We start from the raw sequence: 17,055 nt of genomic DNA on the forward strand, positions 1-17,055 counted from the left end.
TGATTCAGCTTCAACAACAACAACTTGTATTTATATAGCATCTTTAACATAGTAAAACATCCCAAGGCACGTCACAGCAGCGTCATCAAACAATATTTGACACCGAGCCACATAAAAAGATTAGTCCAGGCTTGGTCAAAAAGGTTTTTTACTGTATAAAGGAGCGTCTTAAAGGAGGGGAGAGCGGTAGAGGGGTGGAGAGGTTTAGGGAGGGAATTCCAGAGCTTAGGGCCCAGGCAGCTGAAGGCACGGCCGCCAATGGTGGATCGATTAAAATCGGGGATGCGCAAGAGGCCAGAATTGGAGGAGCGCAGAGCTCTCGGAGGGTTGTGGGGCTGGAGGAGGTTACAGAGATCGGGAGCGGCGAGGCCACGGAGAGATTTGGAAACAAGGATGAGAATTAAAAAATCTTCTTCTTAAAGGCACCAGTTGCCCTCAAACCAGTTCCCTTCTCTGGGAGTCCGACCACAGCTCCATTATCCTGGGTACAGCAAGAAACAACAAATAACAAAAATCAGTGAATCTTTTTTTATGGTGGCATTGGTTGAGGGAGGAATGTTGTCCCGGACATTGGTAGAAATTCTTGCTTCGGGGACACAAAGCTCGAGTTTTAAAAGCTGAGGGTCATTTCAAAGTCCTAAGAAAAGAGGAATAAAAATTATGTGAAACTTAATTTGATGAATTTGTGCTCCCAGCGTGCAGCTTTGTGTATCATTCTGGTGGGTACACCTCACAAGTTTCCAAGAATTGCATACGTACCTCTGTGAACCGAAGGGACCTACATTACATCAAATTTACAGCACAGAATCAGGCCATTCGGCCCAACAGGTCTATGCCGGTGTTGATTCTCCACAAGAAACCAACCCGAATACACTCTATGAACTCGTCCTCAAGGCTGCCTTTGCCAATTTGATTTGTCCAATCTATATGAAGATTAAATCGCCCATGATTATTGCAGTACCTTTCTTACAAGCTCCCATTATTTCTTGATTTATACTCTGTCCTATAGTGTAGCTACTGTTAGGGGGCCTATAGACTCCTCCCACCAGTGACTTCTTTCCCTTATTATTTCTTACCTCCACCCAAATTGATTCTGCATCTGGAACTTCCGAGCCAAGATCATTTCTCCCTATTGTATTGATCTCATCCTTTATTAACAGAGTTACCCCACCTCCTTTACCTTTCTGTCTGTCCTTCAGCAATGTCAAATTCCTTTCTCCCTCATGTACTTACCCAGTTTCCCCTTAACTGCATCTCTGCTATTCGCCTCAACCACTCCCTGTGTGGGGGCCAGTTCCACATTCTCACCACTCTCAGGGCAACAAAGTTTATCTTGAATTGCTTATTGGATTTATTAGTGAATATCTTGTATTGATGACCCTGGTTCCGGACTCCCCCACAAGCAGAAGCATTTTCTCTACATTTAGCCTATGGCACAGTCAAAATTACTTCAGTAAGTTTAAACTTTCTGTTCGCCTTCCCTCTTCTCAGCTTCATTCCTCACCCCATTGTTGTTTGTCACGTATCTTATTAGGTTCCAGTTTATCAAGACCCTTTAGTATCTTAAACATGTCAAGAAGACAACCCCCTCCCCCCCTGCCCCACACCCCGCCCCAGTCTAAACCTTCCCAGTCTCATCCGTTTGTAGTGCAACTCGCTAGTCCATGGTATCAGTTTAGTTTCCCTCAACTGTACCCCCCCCCCCCCCACAATTCCAGAATATCCCACCCGTAGTACAGGGACTAGTACTGCACGGGGAACTCCCTATACAGTTCTCCAGGTGTGGCTTGATCATTGTCTTGTACAAGTTCATTATCACTTCCTGAGTCATGTTCTATCCATGTTGTTTGCTCCTGCTGCCAATGCTATGCTAACGATTTCAGCAAGTTAATCTAATTTTTTGGTGTTTTTGTTGAGGGATAAGTATTGGCCAGGAAAATGAGGAGAACCTCCTTGCTCTTGTAAGAACATAAGAAGTAGGAGCTGGAGTCGGCCCCTCGAGACTGCTCCGCCATTCAATTAGATCATGGCTGATCTTCGACCTTAACTTCACTTACCCACCCAATCCCCCATATCCCTTGATTCCCCTAGAGTCCAAAAATCTATCTATCTCAGCCTTGAATATACTCAACGACTGAGCATCCACTGTCTCTGGGGTAGAGGATTCCAAAGCTTCACAAATCTCTGAGTGAAGAAATTCCTCCTCATCTCAATCTTAAATGGCCGAGCCCTTATCCTGAGACTATGACCCCTAGCCCTAAACGCTCCAGCCAGGGGAAACAATTTCTCAGAATCTACCCTGTCAAGCCCCCTCAGAATCTTTTATGTTTCAATGAGATAACCTCTCATTCTTCTAAACTCCAGAGAGTATAGGCCTGTTCTACTCAATTTCTCTCCTTCGAAATAGTGCTATGGGATCTTTTACGTCCACCTGAGAGAGCAGACCGGGTCTCGGTTTAACATCTCATCCGAAAGACAGCACCTCCAACAGTGCAGCGCTCCCTCAGTGCTGCACTGGGAGCGCCAGCCTGGATTATCTGCTCAAGTCTCTGGGGCAGGACTTGAACCCACGACCGTCTTAACTCAGAGGCAAGAGGGCTACCCACTGAGCCACAGCAGACTATAAGTCTCCCAACTTCTGCTACATTGGTTGAGGGCAGGATCAGGTCGGTTGGCTCCCAGGGTCATAGAAACATAGAAACATAGAAGATAGGAGCAGGAGTAGGCCTCTACTGCCTTGTGTGGTAGAGAATTCCACAGGTTCACACTGCCCGTGCTCGTACATAAAGAACGACCCCCTTGGCGAAGGTGGTGGAGTGGCGGACTGCAGGGAATGGTGGGATTGTTTGTGGCACTAGCTTCAGAAAAGGGGTAAGGAGCAAAAAAAAATCCTAAAATGCTGGAAGAGGAGTAGAGCAGAGCAGGAGCTCTTAAACCAACCTAAATGAAGTTCTTGTTCGGCAAAAAAGTTTTGCTTAAACTTCGACCAAAGGAAATGAAATAGAATGCTCAAAGAGCTAACTAGTAGGTTAGAGAAGAGCTTAAAACAGATCTCAAAAGGATCAGCAGAGAAAGAAATTCTGAAGGGTGAGAGCTGGAGGGGGTAAAAGCATTGGAGCTACTTGCAAATTGGTGGGTTGTACTTTTCTAGCCTTTTATGTTTTTGGATTGGTTAAGAGTTTTTCCAACTCACTGTGGCCTGAGCTAAATATATTGGATTTCAGTCTTATTCCTCTCTTCAGTTGTGTGTGTAACATAGAAACATAGAAGATAGGAGCAGGAGTAGGCCATTCGGCCCTTCGAGCCTGCTACGCCATTCAATGAGATCATGGCTGATCATCCAAATTCAGTACCCTGTCCCTGCCTTCTCCCCATATCCCTTGATCCCTTGAGCCTTAAGAAATATATCCAACTCCTTCTTGAATATATTTAATGAATTGGCCTCCACTGCCTTCTGTGGTAGAGAATTCCACAGGTTCACCACTCTCTAGGTGAAGAAATTCCTCCTCATCTCTGTCCTAAATGGCTTACTCCTTATCCTTAGACTGTGACCCCTGATTCTGGCCTCCCCGGCCATCGGGAACATCCTTCCTGCATCCAGTCTGTCCAGTCCTGTTAGAATTTTATAAGTTTCAATGAGATCCCCTCTCATTCTTCTAAACTCCAGCGAGTATAAGCCCAATCGACCCAATCTCTCGTCATACGTCATTCCTGCCATCCCAGTTATCAGTCTGGTGAATCTTCGCTGCACTCCCTCCATGGCAAGAACATCCTTCCTCAGATAAGGCGACCAAAACTGCACACAATACACATGCCCACCCAGCTTTGTGTCGTCTGCAAACTTGGAGATATTACATCTAGTTCCCTCGTCTAGATCATTTATATATATATTGTGAATAGCTGGGGTCCTAGGACCGATCCCTGCGGTATCCCACTAGTCACTGCCTGCCACTCGGAAAAAGAGCCGTTTATTCCAACTCTTTCCTCCAGCCTTGAACCTTCAACTTTTCTGTTCAGTATCAACAGTTACCCTTCCTGCCACTCTGGTCATTAGCATTCTTGTTTGATGAGAGATTAATAACTCATGCGAGACCCAGATACAATGCCTGATTTCCTTGTAGCAGTCTACAATGAGGTCTGACCTGAGAGTTAAACTTGTAAAGATATTGAACGCAGCTTTCAAGCCTTTGGCAGGCTACAACATTTGCCAGCTCTGCCTTTATTTATACAAAGTCACGAAAGGCTTTGCTTAACAACATAAGAGTAAGGAGCAGGAGTAGGCTATGTGGCCCCTCGAGCCTGTTCCACCATTCAATAACATGGCTGAACTTCTGCGTCGACTCCACTTCTCCGCCCTATCACCATATCCCTTGATTCCCTTAGTGCCCAAGAATCTATCGATCTGTCTTGAATATACTCAATGACTGAGCATCCACAGCCCTCTGGGGTAGAGAATTCCAAAGATTCACCACCCTCTGAGTGAAGAAATTTCTCCTCATCTCAGTCTTAAATGGCCGACCCCTTATCCTGAGACTGTGACCCCTGGTTCTAGGCTCTCCAACCTTAAAGAACCCAAAGTTACATAAGAACATAAGAAATAGGAGCAGGAGTAGGCCAATCGGCCCCTCGAGCCTGCTCCGCCATTCAATAAGATCATGGCTGATCTGATCCTAACTGCCAATCCACTATCACAGAACCATCTCCTGAATCTAACAGAATTAGACACACGAAATAGGAGCAGGATCAGGCTACACGGCCCCTGGGCCCGCTCCGCTACCCACAGGGCCATGACCGATCCGAACCTAGACTCATGTCCAAATTCCTGCCCGCTCCCCGTAACCCTTAATTCCCTTTACTTCTAGGAAACTGTCTATTTCTGTTTTAAATTTATGTAATGATGTAGCTTCTACAGCTTTTTGGGGCAGCATATTCCATGGACCTACCACCCTCTGAGTGAAGTAGTTCCTCCTCATCTCAGTTAAAATTACTGTTGGTGATATTGGAAGATGGACACCGAAAGCATTCCTTTGTTTGTTTCTTTAAGAGAACCGTTAACTAAGTAAATAAAGTGGGAAGGCTAGAGAAGCTGGGATTGTTCACCTTAGAGCAGAGAAGGTAAAGGGGAGATTTAATAGAGGTTTTCAAATTCATAAAGGGTTTTGATAGAGTGGAAAGGGAGAAGCTGTTTTCACTGGTGGTAGGGCCGGTAACCAGAGGACACAGGTTTAAGGTAATTGGCAAAAGAACCAGAGGGGAGATGAGGAGAATTGTTTCTTACGCGGCAAGTTGTCGTGATCTGGAATGCGCTGCCTGAAAGGGTGGTGGAAGCAGATTCAACAGTAACATTCAAAAGGGAATTGGATAAATACTTGAAAAGGAAAAATTTGCAGGGCTGTGGGGGAAGAGCAGGGTGAGTGGGACTAATTGAATAGCTCTTTCAAAGAGCCGGCACAGGCACGATGGGCCGAATGGCCGCCTTCTCTGCTGTCAGATTCTATGAAATGGAACATCTGTGTTAAAATAGAAGACGAATGTCATACAACCGCATGACATGTTGGCCCACTCATTGTTCAGCTGTGCATTCTAGTCTACAATGTTGAAAGGCGTGATTCTCCTTCACAAAAGAAATACAGATGCCATCACAAGCAGGCACAAGATGTCCTACGACAACAACAACAACTTGCATTTATATAGCACCTTTAACACAGTAAAAACATCTCAAGGTGTTTCACAGGAGCGTTATCAGACAAAGGTTGAAACCGAGCCACGTAAGGAGGTATTAGGGCAGATGACCAAAAAACTTGGTCAAAGAGGTAGATTTTAAGGAGAATATAAACTTACATATATTAGACACGTGAATGTCCATTAGCAAAGGTAGAACAGGGAAAACAATTTGTGGGGGAATAATTTTTGCAGAGTGACAACAGGCTTTAAAACAGCGGTAAGAGTTGGAATGTTCACGTATACTGTACTTTAGTTGTGTGACCATCATAAGAACATAAGAATTAGGAGCAGGAGTCGGCCATACGGCCCCTCGAGCCTGCTCCACCATTCAATAAGATCATGGCTGATCTTCGACCTCAACTCCGCTTTCCCGCCCGATTCCCATATCCCTTGATTCCCCAAGAGTCCAAAAATCTATCGAACTCAGTCTTGAATATACTCAACGATTCAGCATCCACAGCCCTCTGGGGTAGAGAATTCTAAAGGTTCACAACCCTCTGAGTGAAGAAATTTCTCCTCACCCCAGTCCTAAATGGCCGACCCCTTATCCTGAGACTATGCCCCCTAATTCCAGACTCTCCAGCCAGGGGAAAACAACCTCTCAGCATCTACCCTGTCAATCCCCCTCAGAATCTTCTATGTTTCAATGAGATCACCTCTCATTCTTCTAAACTCTCGAAAGTATAGGCCCAATCTACTCAATCTCTCTCCTCATAGGACAACCCTCACATCCCAGGAATCAATCTAGTGAACCTTTGTTGCACCGCCTCTAAAGCAAGGATATCCTTCGTTAGGTATGGAGACGAAAACTGTGCATAATACTCCAGGTGTGCTCTCACCAAAACCCTGTACAATTGCAGCAAGACTTCCTTACTCTTGTACTCCAGGCCCCTTCCAATAAAGGCCAACCTACCGATTGCCTTCCTAATTGCTTGCTGTACCTGCATGCTAACTTTCTGTGTTTCCTGTACAAGGACACCTAAATCCCTCTGAACACCAACATTTAATAGTTTCTCACAATTTAAAAAAAAATTGACAAGCAACGGATTCTGAGTCTCACCTACTGACCCAGGCTTCTCTCAGGCTCATCTTAGTTGTCAGTTATGGAGAGGCAAGTGCAATGTCTGGGAACTATTAGCCGACATGTTACGTTCTGATTCCTTCGAAAAGGTCCAATTTATCAAGTATTATTTTTTTCCTTTTTTTCTTCAGCCTATTGAACCACTGCAGAAAATATCAGTATCTGGCCAAGCAAGGTGAAACTTTTGTTGCCCTGATAACCGGCCTATTGGAACGGCTGCTGGACTACAGGAATGTAATGAATGATGAAAACCAGGCCTTCAGCATGAGCTGCACCGTAAATCTGTTGGTAGGTGATGGCAGTCATTATGGAGTCAAACCCGAGTCAGCGGTCTTCTTAGACAAGGCTTTCATATCGTGGAAAGAAATTATTTGTCTATGCTGCATTTACACAATGCATTACTATTTAGGGTATGTGACTCACAAGATCCCAAGATAAATGCAGACAAAAGAGACCAATCGGCCATCTTAGCTCATCCATCCAGTAGGAAAAAACTACAGCATCAAATTGATTTAAAATTCTCATCCTTGTTTTCCAATCCCACCATGGCCTCGCCCTTCCCTATCTCTTTAACCTCCTCCAGCCCCACAACCCTCTCGAGATATCTGCGCTCCTCTAATCTGGCCTCCCCGATTTTAATGGCTCCTCCATTAGTGGCCGTGCCTTCAGCTGCCTGGGCCCTAAGCTCTGGAACTCTCTCCCTAAACCTCTCCGCCTCTCTACCTCCCTTTCCTCCTTTAAAGACGCTCCTTAAAACCTACCCCTTTGACCAAGCCTTTGGTCACCTGCCGCGCATATCTCCTTATGTGGCTCGGTGTCAAACTTTGTTTTATGACGCTCCTGTGAAGCACCTTGGGATATTTTACTACATTAAAGGCGCTATATAAATGCCATGGTGTGGAGATGCTGGTGTTGGACTATAACCTGGTGTTGTGTGACTTCCTATATAAATGCAAGTTGTTTGTTGCTATTGCCTCTTGGATTACTCGTAAGGTTCTCACTCTTCCCCGAACATCGGTCCCATTTCTCTCTGAGCCGTGGTCCTGGTGCAGAGGCTCTCTCACAAAATTTAGCCTTTCCTGAAACGAGCTTGATCATTCACCCCATTTCCAGTTGGGTGTGAGCCCCACATTTGGCAGGGAAGAGTCGCAATTTCACTCGGAGGCCACGAGAATGGAAGTGGAGGTAAGGGGAGAGTGGGCTGAAGTTGGACATTGAACGGGGGGACGCAAACCCTGCCCTATCACGTCGGTCGCCTGTTATACACTCCACCCGATGTACAGTTTCATGGACGTCAGTAGAACTGAATGACGAGCATGTCGTGTAACGGGTGGCAAAAGCGATCCCGCCTGGTTTTTTTGAGTCGCTGTCCAAGTCGGATTTCAGCCCCCCCGCCCCCCCGCCCCCCGGGATGTCTTACACCCCCCCCCCCAGGATGTCTTAGACCTGTCCGTGCTACACCCTGGAAATGCTCAATGTTGACTCCACAACGCTGACGTCCTTCATTCTGACGAAAGCTAAATGCACCCCAAAAAAATGTATTTTACAGACTGCAACAAAAAAAACCTTGTATTTATATAGCACCTTTTAAAAAGTCCCAAGGCACATCACAGGAGTGTTATCAGATGACATTTTTACACCCAGCCACATAAGGAGGCAGGTGGCCACAAGCTTGGTCTAAGAGGTAGGTTTTCATAGAGTCATAGCATCATGGAATGTTACAGCACAGAAGGAGGCCATTTGGCCCGCCTGTGCCGGCTGAAAAAGAGCTCTCCGGCCTAATCCCACTTACATAAGAAATAGGAGCAGGAACAGGCCACTTGGCCCTTCGAGCCTGCTCTTGGTTTTCAGCTCTTGGTCCGTAGCTCTGCAGGTTACGGCACTTCAAGTGTATATCCAAGTGCTTTTTAAATGCGATGAGGGTTTCTATCTCTGTGATAGTGGATTGGCGGTTAGGATCAGATCAGCTATGATCTTATTGAATGGCGGAGCAGGCTCGAGGGGCCGATTGGCCTACTCCTGCTCCTATTTCTTATGTTCTTATGTTCTCTACCACCCTTCCACAGGCAGTGAGTTCCAGACCCCCACCACCCTCTGGGTGAAAAAAGTTCTCCTCAACTCCTCTCTAAACCTCCTACCAATTACTTTAAATCAACACCCCCTGGCTATTGACATCTCTGTTAAGGGAAATAGGTTTTAAAGAGCGTCTTAACGAAGGAGAGAGGTAGAGAGGCGGAAGGGTTTAGGGAGGGAATCTTAGAACTTAGGGCCTAGGGTTATGGATTCCCCCACCAGAGGAAATCATTTCTCTGCGTCTACCCTATCGAACCTCTTTATCATTTGAAGGACCTTGACCGGATCACCCCTCATCTTTCGAAACTCAGGGAATACAAACTAAGTCTCTGCAGCCTGTCTTCACAATTTAACCCTTTTAGCCCCGGGGGGTATCATTCTGGCGAATCCTCGCTGGTCCCCCTCCAAGGCCGATATAATCTCCTTGAGTATTGTGTGCAGTTTTGGTCACCTTACCTGAGGAAGGACGTTCTTGCCATGGAGGGAGTGCAGCGAAGATTCACCAGGCTGATACCTGGGATGGCAGGAATGACGTATGAGGAGAGATTGTGTCGATTGGGCTTATACTCACTGGAGTTTAGAAGATTGAGAGGGGATCTCATTGAAACCTATAAAATTCTGTCAGGTCTGGACAGACTAGATGCAGGAAGGATGTTTCTGATGGCCAGGGAGTCCAGAACCAGGGGTCATAGTCTAAGGATAAGGGGTAAGCCATTTAGGACTGAAATGAGGAGGAATTTCTTCACCCAGAGAGTGGTGAACCTGTGGAATTCTCTGCCACAGAAGGCAGTAGAGGCCAGTTCATTAAATATATTCAAGAAAGAGTTGGATATATTTCTTGAGGCTAAAGGGATCAAGGGATATGGGGAGAAGGCAGGGACAGGGTACTGAATTTGGATGATCAGCCATGATCTCATTGAATGGCGGAGCAGGCTCGAAGGGCCGAATGGCCTACTCCTGCTCCTATCTTCTATGTTTCTATGTTTCTATGTGCGGCGCCCAGAACTGAACGCAGTGCTCCAGACGGGAAATAGTCCCAATATCTCATCTCTCCTCAGAACTGTAGATTCCCATCCTTTCATGCTTGTTACCCTTTTTGTAAAACCGGCACGGCAAGAGAACCCCAGGTGGGCAGAGGAAACACTTCAAGGACACCCTCAAAGCCTCCTTGAAAAAGTGCAACATCCCCACCGACACCTGGGAATCCCTGGCTCAAGACCGCAAAAAGTGGAGGAGAAGCATCCGGGAAGGCGCCGAACACCTCGAGTCTCTTCGCCGGGAGCAAGCGGAAGCCAAGCGCAGGCAGCGCAAGGAGCGCACGTCAGCCCAAGCACCCCACCCACCCGCCCCTTCAACCACCGTCTGCCCCACCTGTGACAGAGACTGTAGGTCCCGCATTGGACTCATCAGTCACCTGAGAACTCATTTTTAATGGGGAAGCAAGTCATCCTCAGTTCTGAGGGACTGCCTAAGAAGAAGAAGAAAACCTGGGAGCCCATCAGCGTTCCCACTAAGCGGTGCGCCGCGTGGCCGTGCAGCTCGCTGGATCTCCAGCGCAGCCTGCTCGCCGGGCATGCGCGGTATCTTGGAACTGGCCGCGTGGCCGTGCAGCTCTCCGGACCTACAGCGCAGCCTGCTCGTCGGGCATGCGCGGTATCTTGGAACGGGTAGCACGGCCGCGCAGCTCACCGGACTTCCAGCGCAGCCTGCTCGCCGGGCATGCGCGGTATCTTGGAACGGGCCGCGCGGCCGTGCAGCTCTCCGGACCTACAGCGCAGCCTGCTCGCCAGGCATGCGCGGTATCTTGGAACGGGCCGCGTGGCCGTGCAGCTCTCTGGACCTCCAGCGCAGCCTGCTTGCCTGGCATGCGCAGTATCTTGGAACGGGCCACGCATCCAAAGAAAAATTGACGGGAACATTGGAGCCCGTGTGCTTTTACTTCAAACAGCAAGACCTCTGCCGTGGGAGCTGTGTTCGGGGGGCGAAGGGGGGAAATTTTATCAATGGGGGCGCGTTGGGGGGCGGGACTGCTGGTTGTCGGGTTTCAGTCCCGCCCCCAACGACGTCCAGCCAACCCAGGCTATTTTCCCTTGATTGACCTTCTTAAGCCCCGCCCTGCGGGCTTAGCAGGCCAATTAAGGGGAAAGCCGGTGACAGAGAACGTCAGCGTATGACGTTTCATCTGTCGAAAATTTTTGACAGATGAATTGTCATTGTTTGACAGCTTTCAGAAGCTGTCAACCACCGACAATCTCTGTTCTTTGGTGAGTCCTTGTACTCAAGACTCACCAAACCTGAGCCGAAATCAGATGGCTGTTGCTTCGGAGAATGCAGCAGCCATTCTGTCATCTCTGCCGTGGAGATGTCGGAGCCTCTGGATCCCCAAGGGTTGAAGCCTGCAGGAAGGAACAAAGGTAAGGAAACTTTTTCTAACACTTTTCACTCACCTCCCATACTTACCTGTCCACACTTGCACCCATCACTCACCTCCACAGCGCACTTTTCGACCCCTCCAACCCCCGCAGACCCACTGCTCGCCTCGCTGACCCTGGCGGGGTTTCCCGACGTCGGGAAGCCCGCGCTTGCAGGGGTAAAATGGGGATAAGCCTCTTAACTGCTTATTACCTACCTGTTCACAGGCAGTTAAGTGGCTGTAATCCCTTTCCCGCCTCAAGGAGGCGGGTCCCTGCGCGAGTCGGGGACCCGCCTCCCGGGAAGATGGCATTTTCCCGGCAGCCCCGCCTCCAAACTCGCCTCCCCAGGGCTGGCAAAATTCCCCCCCAGATATTCAGCACCACCGGAGAAATTATTTTGCATAAACGACCAAATCCTTTATTTATATTAGAACAGTAAACAATTTAGCTTGCTGCAGGATTCCCTGATCCGGCATGGAGCCTGCTGAATCATTTATTTTTGCAATTCATTAATACAGAGTTCAGGATGAATCACCCTGGCATTTATTCCTTATTAACATATTTGTTCTGCTAGCCTTTTTCTGATAACAATTAAAAATGATTTATTTCAAATGTTGAGCTGAAGTTTATGCTCATTAATTCGAGAGATGCCAGTGATGGGGAATGGAGAGAGAGAGAGGGTGGGGGGGGGGAAAGTTATCATTTGCGCATCCACTGTCAACGCTAAACGCTCCCAGATTAGACGGTACAAACAGAGAGTAAATCAACTCTGAAATAAAGAACAGAACGTTCTGGAAAAGCACAGCAGGTCAGTCAGTATCTATGAAGAGGAAAAGGTCAGGGCAACGTTTCGAGAACAAGGTTCTGATGACGGGCCCAGTCATGAAGAAGAGAACAGCTCTTCTCTTTGAAGAACAGAATTAAATAAAAAAAGCGGGGAGGCGGAAGTGAATAAAGGAGATTGGGGCCATTCGGCCCCTCGAGCCTGTTCTGCCATTCTATTAGATCATGGCTGATCTGCAGCTCAACGCCATCTACCCGCCTTGGTGCCGTATCCCTCAATATCCTAACCCGACAAAAATCTATCACTCTCAGTTTTGAAATTTTCAATTGACCCCCCAGCCTCAATGGCTTCTTGGGAGAGAAAGTACCAGAGAGGGTTTTTTTTTGCAAATGGCTGAAAATTGTGGAGGCCATTTTGAAAAAATTCATTCTCAGGTTGTGCGTGTCGCTGGCAAGACCAGCACTTATTGCACTCCCTTATAGAAACATAGAAGATAGGAGCAGGAGTAGGTCATTTGGCCCCTCGAGCCTGTTCCGCCATTCAATGAGATCATGGCTGATCATCCAAATTCATTACCCTGTCCCTGTCTTCCCCCCATATCCCTTGATCCCTTTAGCCTGAAGAAATATATCCAACTCTTTCTTGAATATATTTAATGAACTGGCCTCCACCGCCCTCTGTGGTAGAGAATTCCACAGGTTCACCACTCTCTGGGTGAAGAAATTCCTCCTCATCTCTGTCCTAAATGGCTTACCCCTTGTGATGAAATATGTCATTCATCAGACTCTGTAGTTAACTACATATATTGTATTGCCTGCTCCGGTGTTTACCTTGTATTGTGTATAGTGCACCGCCCCCTTTGTGTGTCGGCTCCGCCCATACCTGGCCCTACTTAAGACAAGCCCAGGCTTGTCTTGCAGCAGAACAGCAGCATGCTAGGTGAAGCCACAGGCATCTTTCCTTTGCTAATAAAATTGATGCCCCTCTTTTTACTTCGCTGGATCACAGTTAACTTTGAGTCTTGAAGTCATTGAGGCGCGTGATATCACCCCTTATCCTTAGATTATGACCCCTGGTTCTGGACTTCCTGGCTATCGGAAACATCCTTCCTGCATCTAGTCTGACTAGTCCTGTTAGAATTTTATAAGTTTCGATGAGATCCCCTCTCATTCTTCTAAACTCCAGCGAGTATAAGCCCAATTGACCCAATCTCTCCTCATACGTCATTCCTGCCATTCCAGGTATCAGTCTGGTGAATCTTCGCTGCACTCCCTCCATGGCAAGAACATCCTTCCTCAGATAAGGCGACCAAAACTGCACACAATACTCAAGGTGTGGTCTCACTGAGGCCCTGTACAACTGCAGCAAGACATCCTTGCTCCTGCCCTTAGAAGGTAGTTCATCTTGAACCACTGTAGTGGGACTGGAGTCACATATAGGCCCAGACCGGGTAATGATGGCAGGTTCCCTCCTCTGAAGGACACTCGTGAACCGGTTGGGTTGTAACGACAATCTGACAGCTTCAAGGTCACTTTAACTGAGGCCAGCTTTTTATTTCCATATTTGTTTTAACCTCAAGTCAAATTCTCAAACTACTGTGGTGGGATTTGAACTCAAATTCTCTGGATTATTAGTCCAAGCCTTTGGATTACTGGTCCAGTAACTTTATCACTGCACTACTGAACCAATGCCCAGAGAGGCGGTGAACAGGTATTAGAAAAACAGGGTCTAAAGTTAAGCTGGTGTGTGACTGGGAGGGGAATTTGTATGTAATGGCGGCGGGGGGGGGGGGGGCGGAATTTCCCATGGGACTCTCCCACTCCGATGGAAATTTGGCAGTAACCCTGATTACGTACGTAAACGGAATCTCCGCTGAACTTCCAAAACCCTGAGGAAATTCACCCCCATGATGTTTCCAGAGCAGATATCAGAAAGACCACACATAGGGGTAGATTTTCCCGAAGCTGTCGGGAAGAAGGCGGGACTTCCCCTTTCGGGTTTTTGACCTGCCTACTTCGACGTCCGGCCAATCCGCGCGATCTTCCCTTGATTGACCTTGTTGAGCCCGCCCAGCGGGCACAGCAGGCCAATTAAGGGCCACCCAGCAACAGGTGACGTCACAGACTGAAATTTCATCTGTCAAGAGTTCTTTGACAGATGAAATATCAGTGTTTCACAGCTGTTTGAAGCTGTGAAACACTGACACTCTGAGTTCTAACATGAGTCCTTCTGCACAGACTCAGTTAGAACTCTCACCGGCACTCAAAGCTGAAGGCTGTCACTTTTCACAGATCACAGCCGTTCAGCTTTAAGTGCCGGCTGAGTGATGGGCTCCTGACGGCTACAGGAAGAAAGGCTGTGAAGGTAAGTACAGGTAAGTAAAAGTTCTTTACACACTTTAGACACACCAAAGACACTTACCTTTGCACTCATGCACCCATCACTCACCTGAGCACCGACATCGCGACCCCTCCAACTCCTTCAACCCGACGGCCCGCCTGCTCTAACCTGGCGCGGTTTGGAGCCGTCGGGAAACCCACACGAAACCCCTCAAAATAGGGATTAGGCTAAAAACTGCCTGTTAACTACCTGTTAACTGGCAGTTAATTGGCACTAATCCCTTCCCGCCTGTTTTCGGCGGGTCCCAGTGCGGGGCGGGTACCCGCCGCCCCTGAAACTTACGTGGGGCGGGGTTTTGGGCGGGATGGTGTCGGGACCCCCAAATTCGGGATTTCCCCCCCCCCCCCCACACGCCTGAAACCCCGCCTGACGGCTCCATGAAAATCTAGCCCATAGAGTGAGATTCCTCACCTCTGATTCAATAATGTCCTTTTAATTTGAATCTTAGAAGAGCATTCCTTTTGACACACTCCCATTTCACACTTTGGTCCATCCATCTGGCTTCTTGAACACCTCGATTTTAAAATTCTCAGATCCTTCCATGGCCTCACCCCTCCCTGTCCCAGTAACCTCCTCCAGCTCGACAACCCGCTGAGATCTATGCGGTCCTCCAACTCTGGCCTCTTGTCCATCCTCCACTCCCTTCGCCCCACCATTCGCAGCCGTGCCTTCAACCGTCTAGGCTGTAAACTCCAGAATTCCCTCCCTAAACCTCTCCGCCTCTCCACCTCTCTCTCCTCCTTTAAGACCCTCTTTGACCAAGCTTTTGGTCACCTGTCCTAATATCTGCTTCTTTGGCTCAGTTGTCACCTTGTTTTATTTGTTCATGGGATGTGGGCGTCGCTGGCAAGGCCAGCATTTATTGCCCATCCCTAATTGCCCTTGAGAAGGTGGTGGTGAGCCGCTTTCTTGAACTGCTGCAGTCCGTGCGGTGAAGGTACTGCCACAGTGCTGTTAGGGAGGGAGTTCCAGGATTTTGACCCAGCGACGATGAAGGAACGGCCGATATATTTCCAAGTATAGATGGTGTGTGTCATGAATCTTATCATTCATGAAGAGACGACTCGTGAAGTAACACTGGGCGGCCAGCTGGTGGCGCCGTCCAAGGAGTATAAATACTCGGGCATGGGCCCAGCTTGCTCAGGGTGTTTCTGTAACCAGGAACTAATGATGTAACTAGAATCTCATGGTTGTGAAACAGTTGATTAAAGCCTTGTTTTATACGCAAACCAAGTGCTCAGTAGCATTTTTACATCAGTGTGTGTGACTTGGAGGGGAACTTGGAAGTGGTGGTGTTCTCATGTGCCTGCTGCCCCTTGTCCTACTCGATGGTAGAGGTCGCGGGTTTGGGAGGTGCTGCCGAAGAAGCCTTGGCGAGTTGCTGCAGTGCTTCTTAGGCAGTCCCTCGGAACCGAGGAAGACTTGCTTCCACATTAAAAATGAGTTCTCAGGTGACTGATGAGTCCAATGTGGGACCTACAGTCTCTGTCACAGGTGGGGCAGGTGGTGGTTGAAGGGGCGGGTGAGTGGAGTGCTTGGGTTGACATGCGCTCCTTGCGTTGCCTGCGCTTGGCTTCCGCTTGCTCCCGGCGAAGAGACTCAAGGTGTTTGGCGCCTTCCCGGATGCTTTTCCTCCACTTTGGGCCAGGGATTCCCAGGTGTCAGTGGGGATGTTGCACTTTTTCAAGGAGGCTTTGAGGGTGTCCTTGAAGCGTCTCCTCTGCCCACCTAGGGCTCTCTTGCCATGTCGGAGCTCCGAGTAGAGCGCTTGTTTTGGGAGTCTCGTATCAGGCATGCGGACAATGTGACCCATCCATCGGAGCTGATCGAGCGTGGTCAAAGCTTCAATGCTGGGGATGTTGGCCTGAGCAAGAACATTGATGTTGGTGCGCCTATCCTGCCAATGGATTTGCAGGATCTTGCGGAGGTAGCGTTGGTGGTACCTCTCCAGTGCTTTGAGGTGCCTGCTGTACATGATCTATGTCTCTGAGGCATACAGCAGGGCGGGTATCACTGCTGCTCTGTAGACCATGAGCTTAGTACTGGGTTTGAGCTCCTGGTCTTCAAACACTCTCTTCCTCAGGCGACCGAAGACTGCACTGGCACACTGAAGATGGTGTTGGACTTTGTCGTCGACGTCTGCCCTTGTTGACAGTAGGCTCCCGAGGTATGGAAAGTGGTCCACATTGTCCAAGGCCTTGTCGTGGACTTTGATAATCGGGGGGCAGCACTGTGTGGCGAGGGCAGGTTGATAGAGGACCTTTGTCTTACGGATGTTTAGTGTAAGGCCCATGCTCTCATATGCTTTGGTGAAGGTGTTAACGATGGTTTGGAGTTCCAGATAAGAGAAATGTGTTCATGAATTCGCGCCAGTAGTGCTGCTCCGCCATCCTTTAGTGCCTCGGCGGGGATTCTATCTGCTCCTGAGGCCTTATTCTTCAGTTGTCGGATGGCCTTTTCAACCTCATGCCGGGCTGGGTTTGTGCTGAGATGGTGGCGGGTAGCATGCTGCGGGATGGAGTTGAGGACACTCATGTCGAAGACAGAGTCGCGGTTAAGGAGATCTTCGAAGTGCTCCT

The 17,055-nt window shown here is 48.4% G+C and overlaps 1 protein-coding gene across 1 annotated transcript in view; it reads left to right on the top strand.

Moving 5' to 3' along the window:
• The window catches only part of LOC147123754 (dedicator of cytokinesis protein 2-like), a 1,461,504-nt gene that overhangs the window by 1,212,042 nt on the left and 232,407 nt on the right, over positions 1–17,055 (top strand). Inside the window, exon 35 of the mRNA XM_085975685.1 lies at positions 6,937–7,093. Within this exon, the coding sequence (XP_085831811.1) occupies positions 6,937–7,093 (157 nt within the window). The remainder of the gene's footprint in view (positions 1–6,936; positions 7,094–17,055) is intronic.

The sequence above is a fragment of the Somniosus microcephalus genome, chromosome 2, assembly GCF_052327205.1.
Source record: "Somniosus microcephalus isolate GS21.2 chromosome 2, FLI_Smic_1.0, whole genome shotgun sequence".
Lineage (NCBI taxonomy): Eukaryota > Metazoa > Chordata > Chondrichthyes > Squaliformes > Somniosidae > Somniosus > Somniosus microcephalus.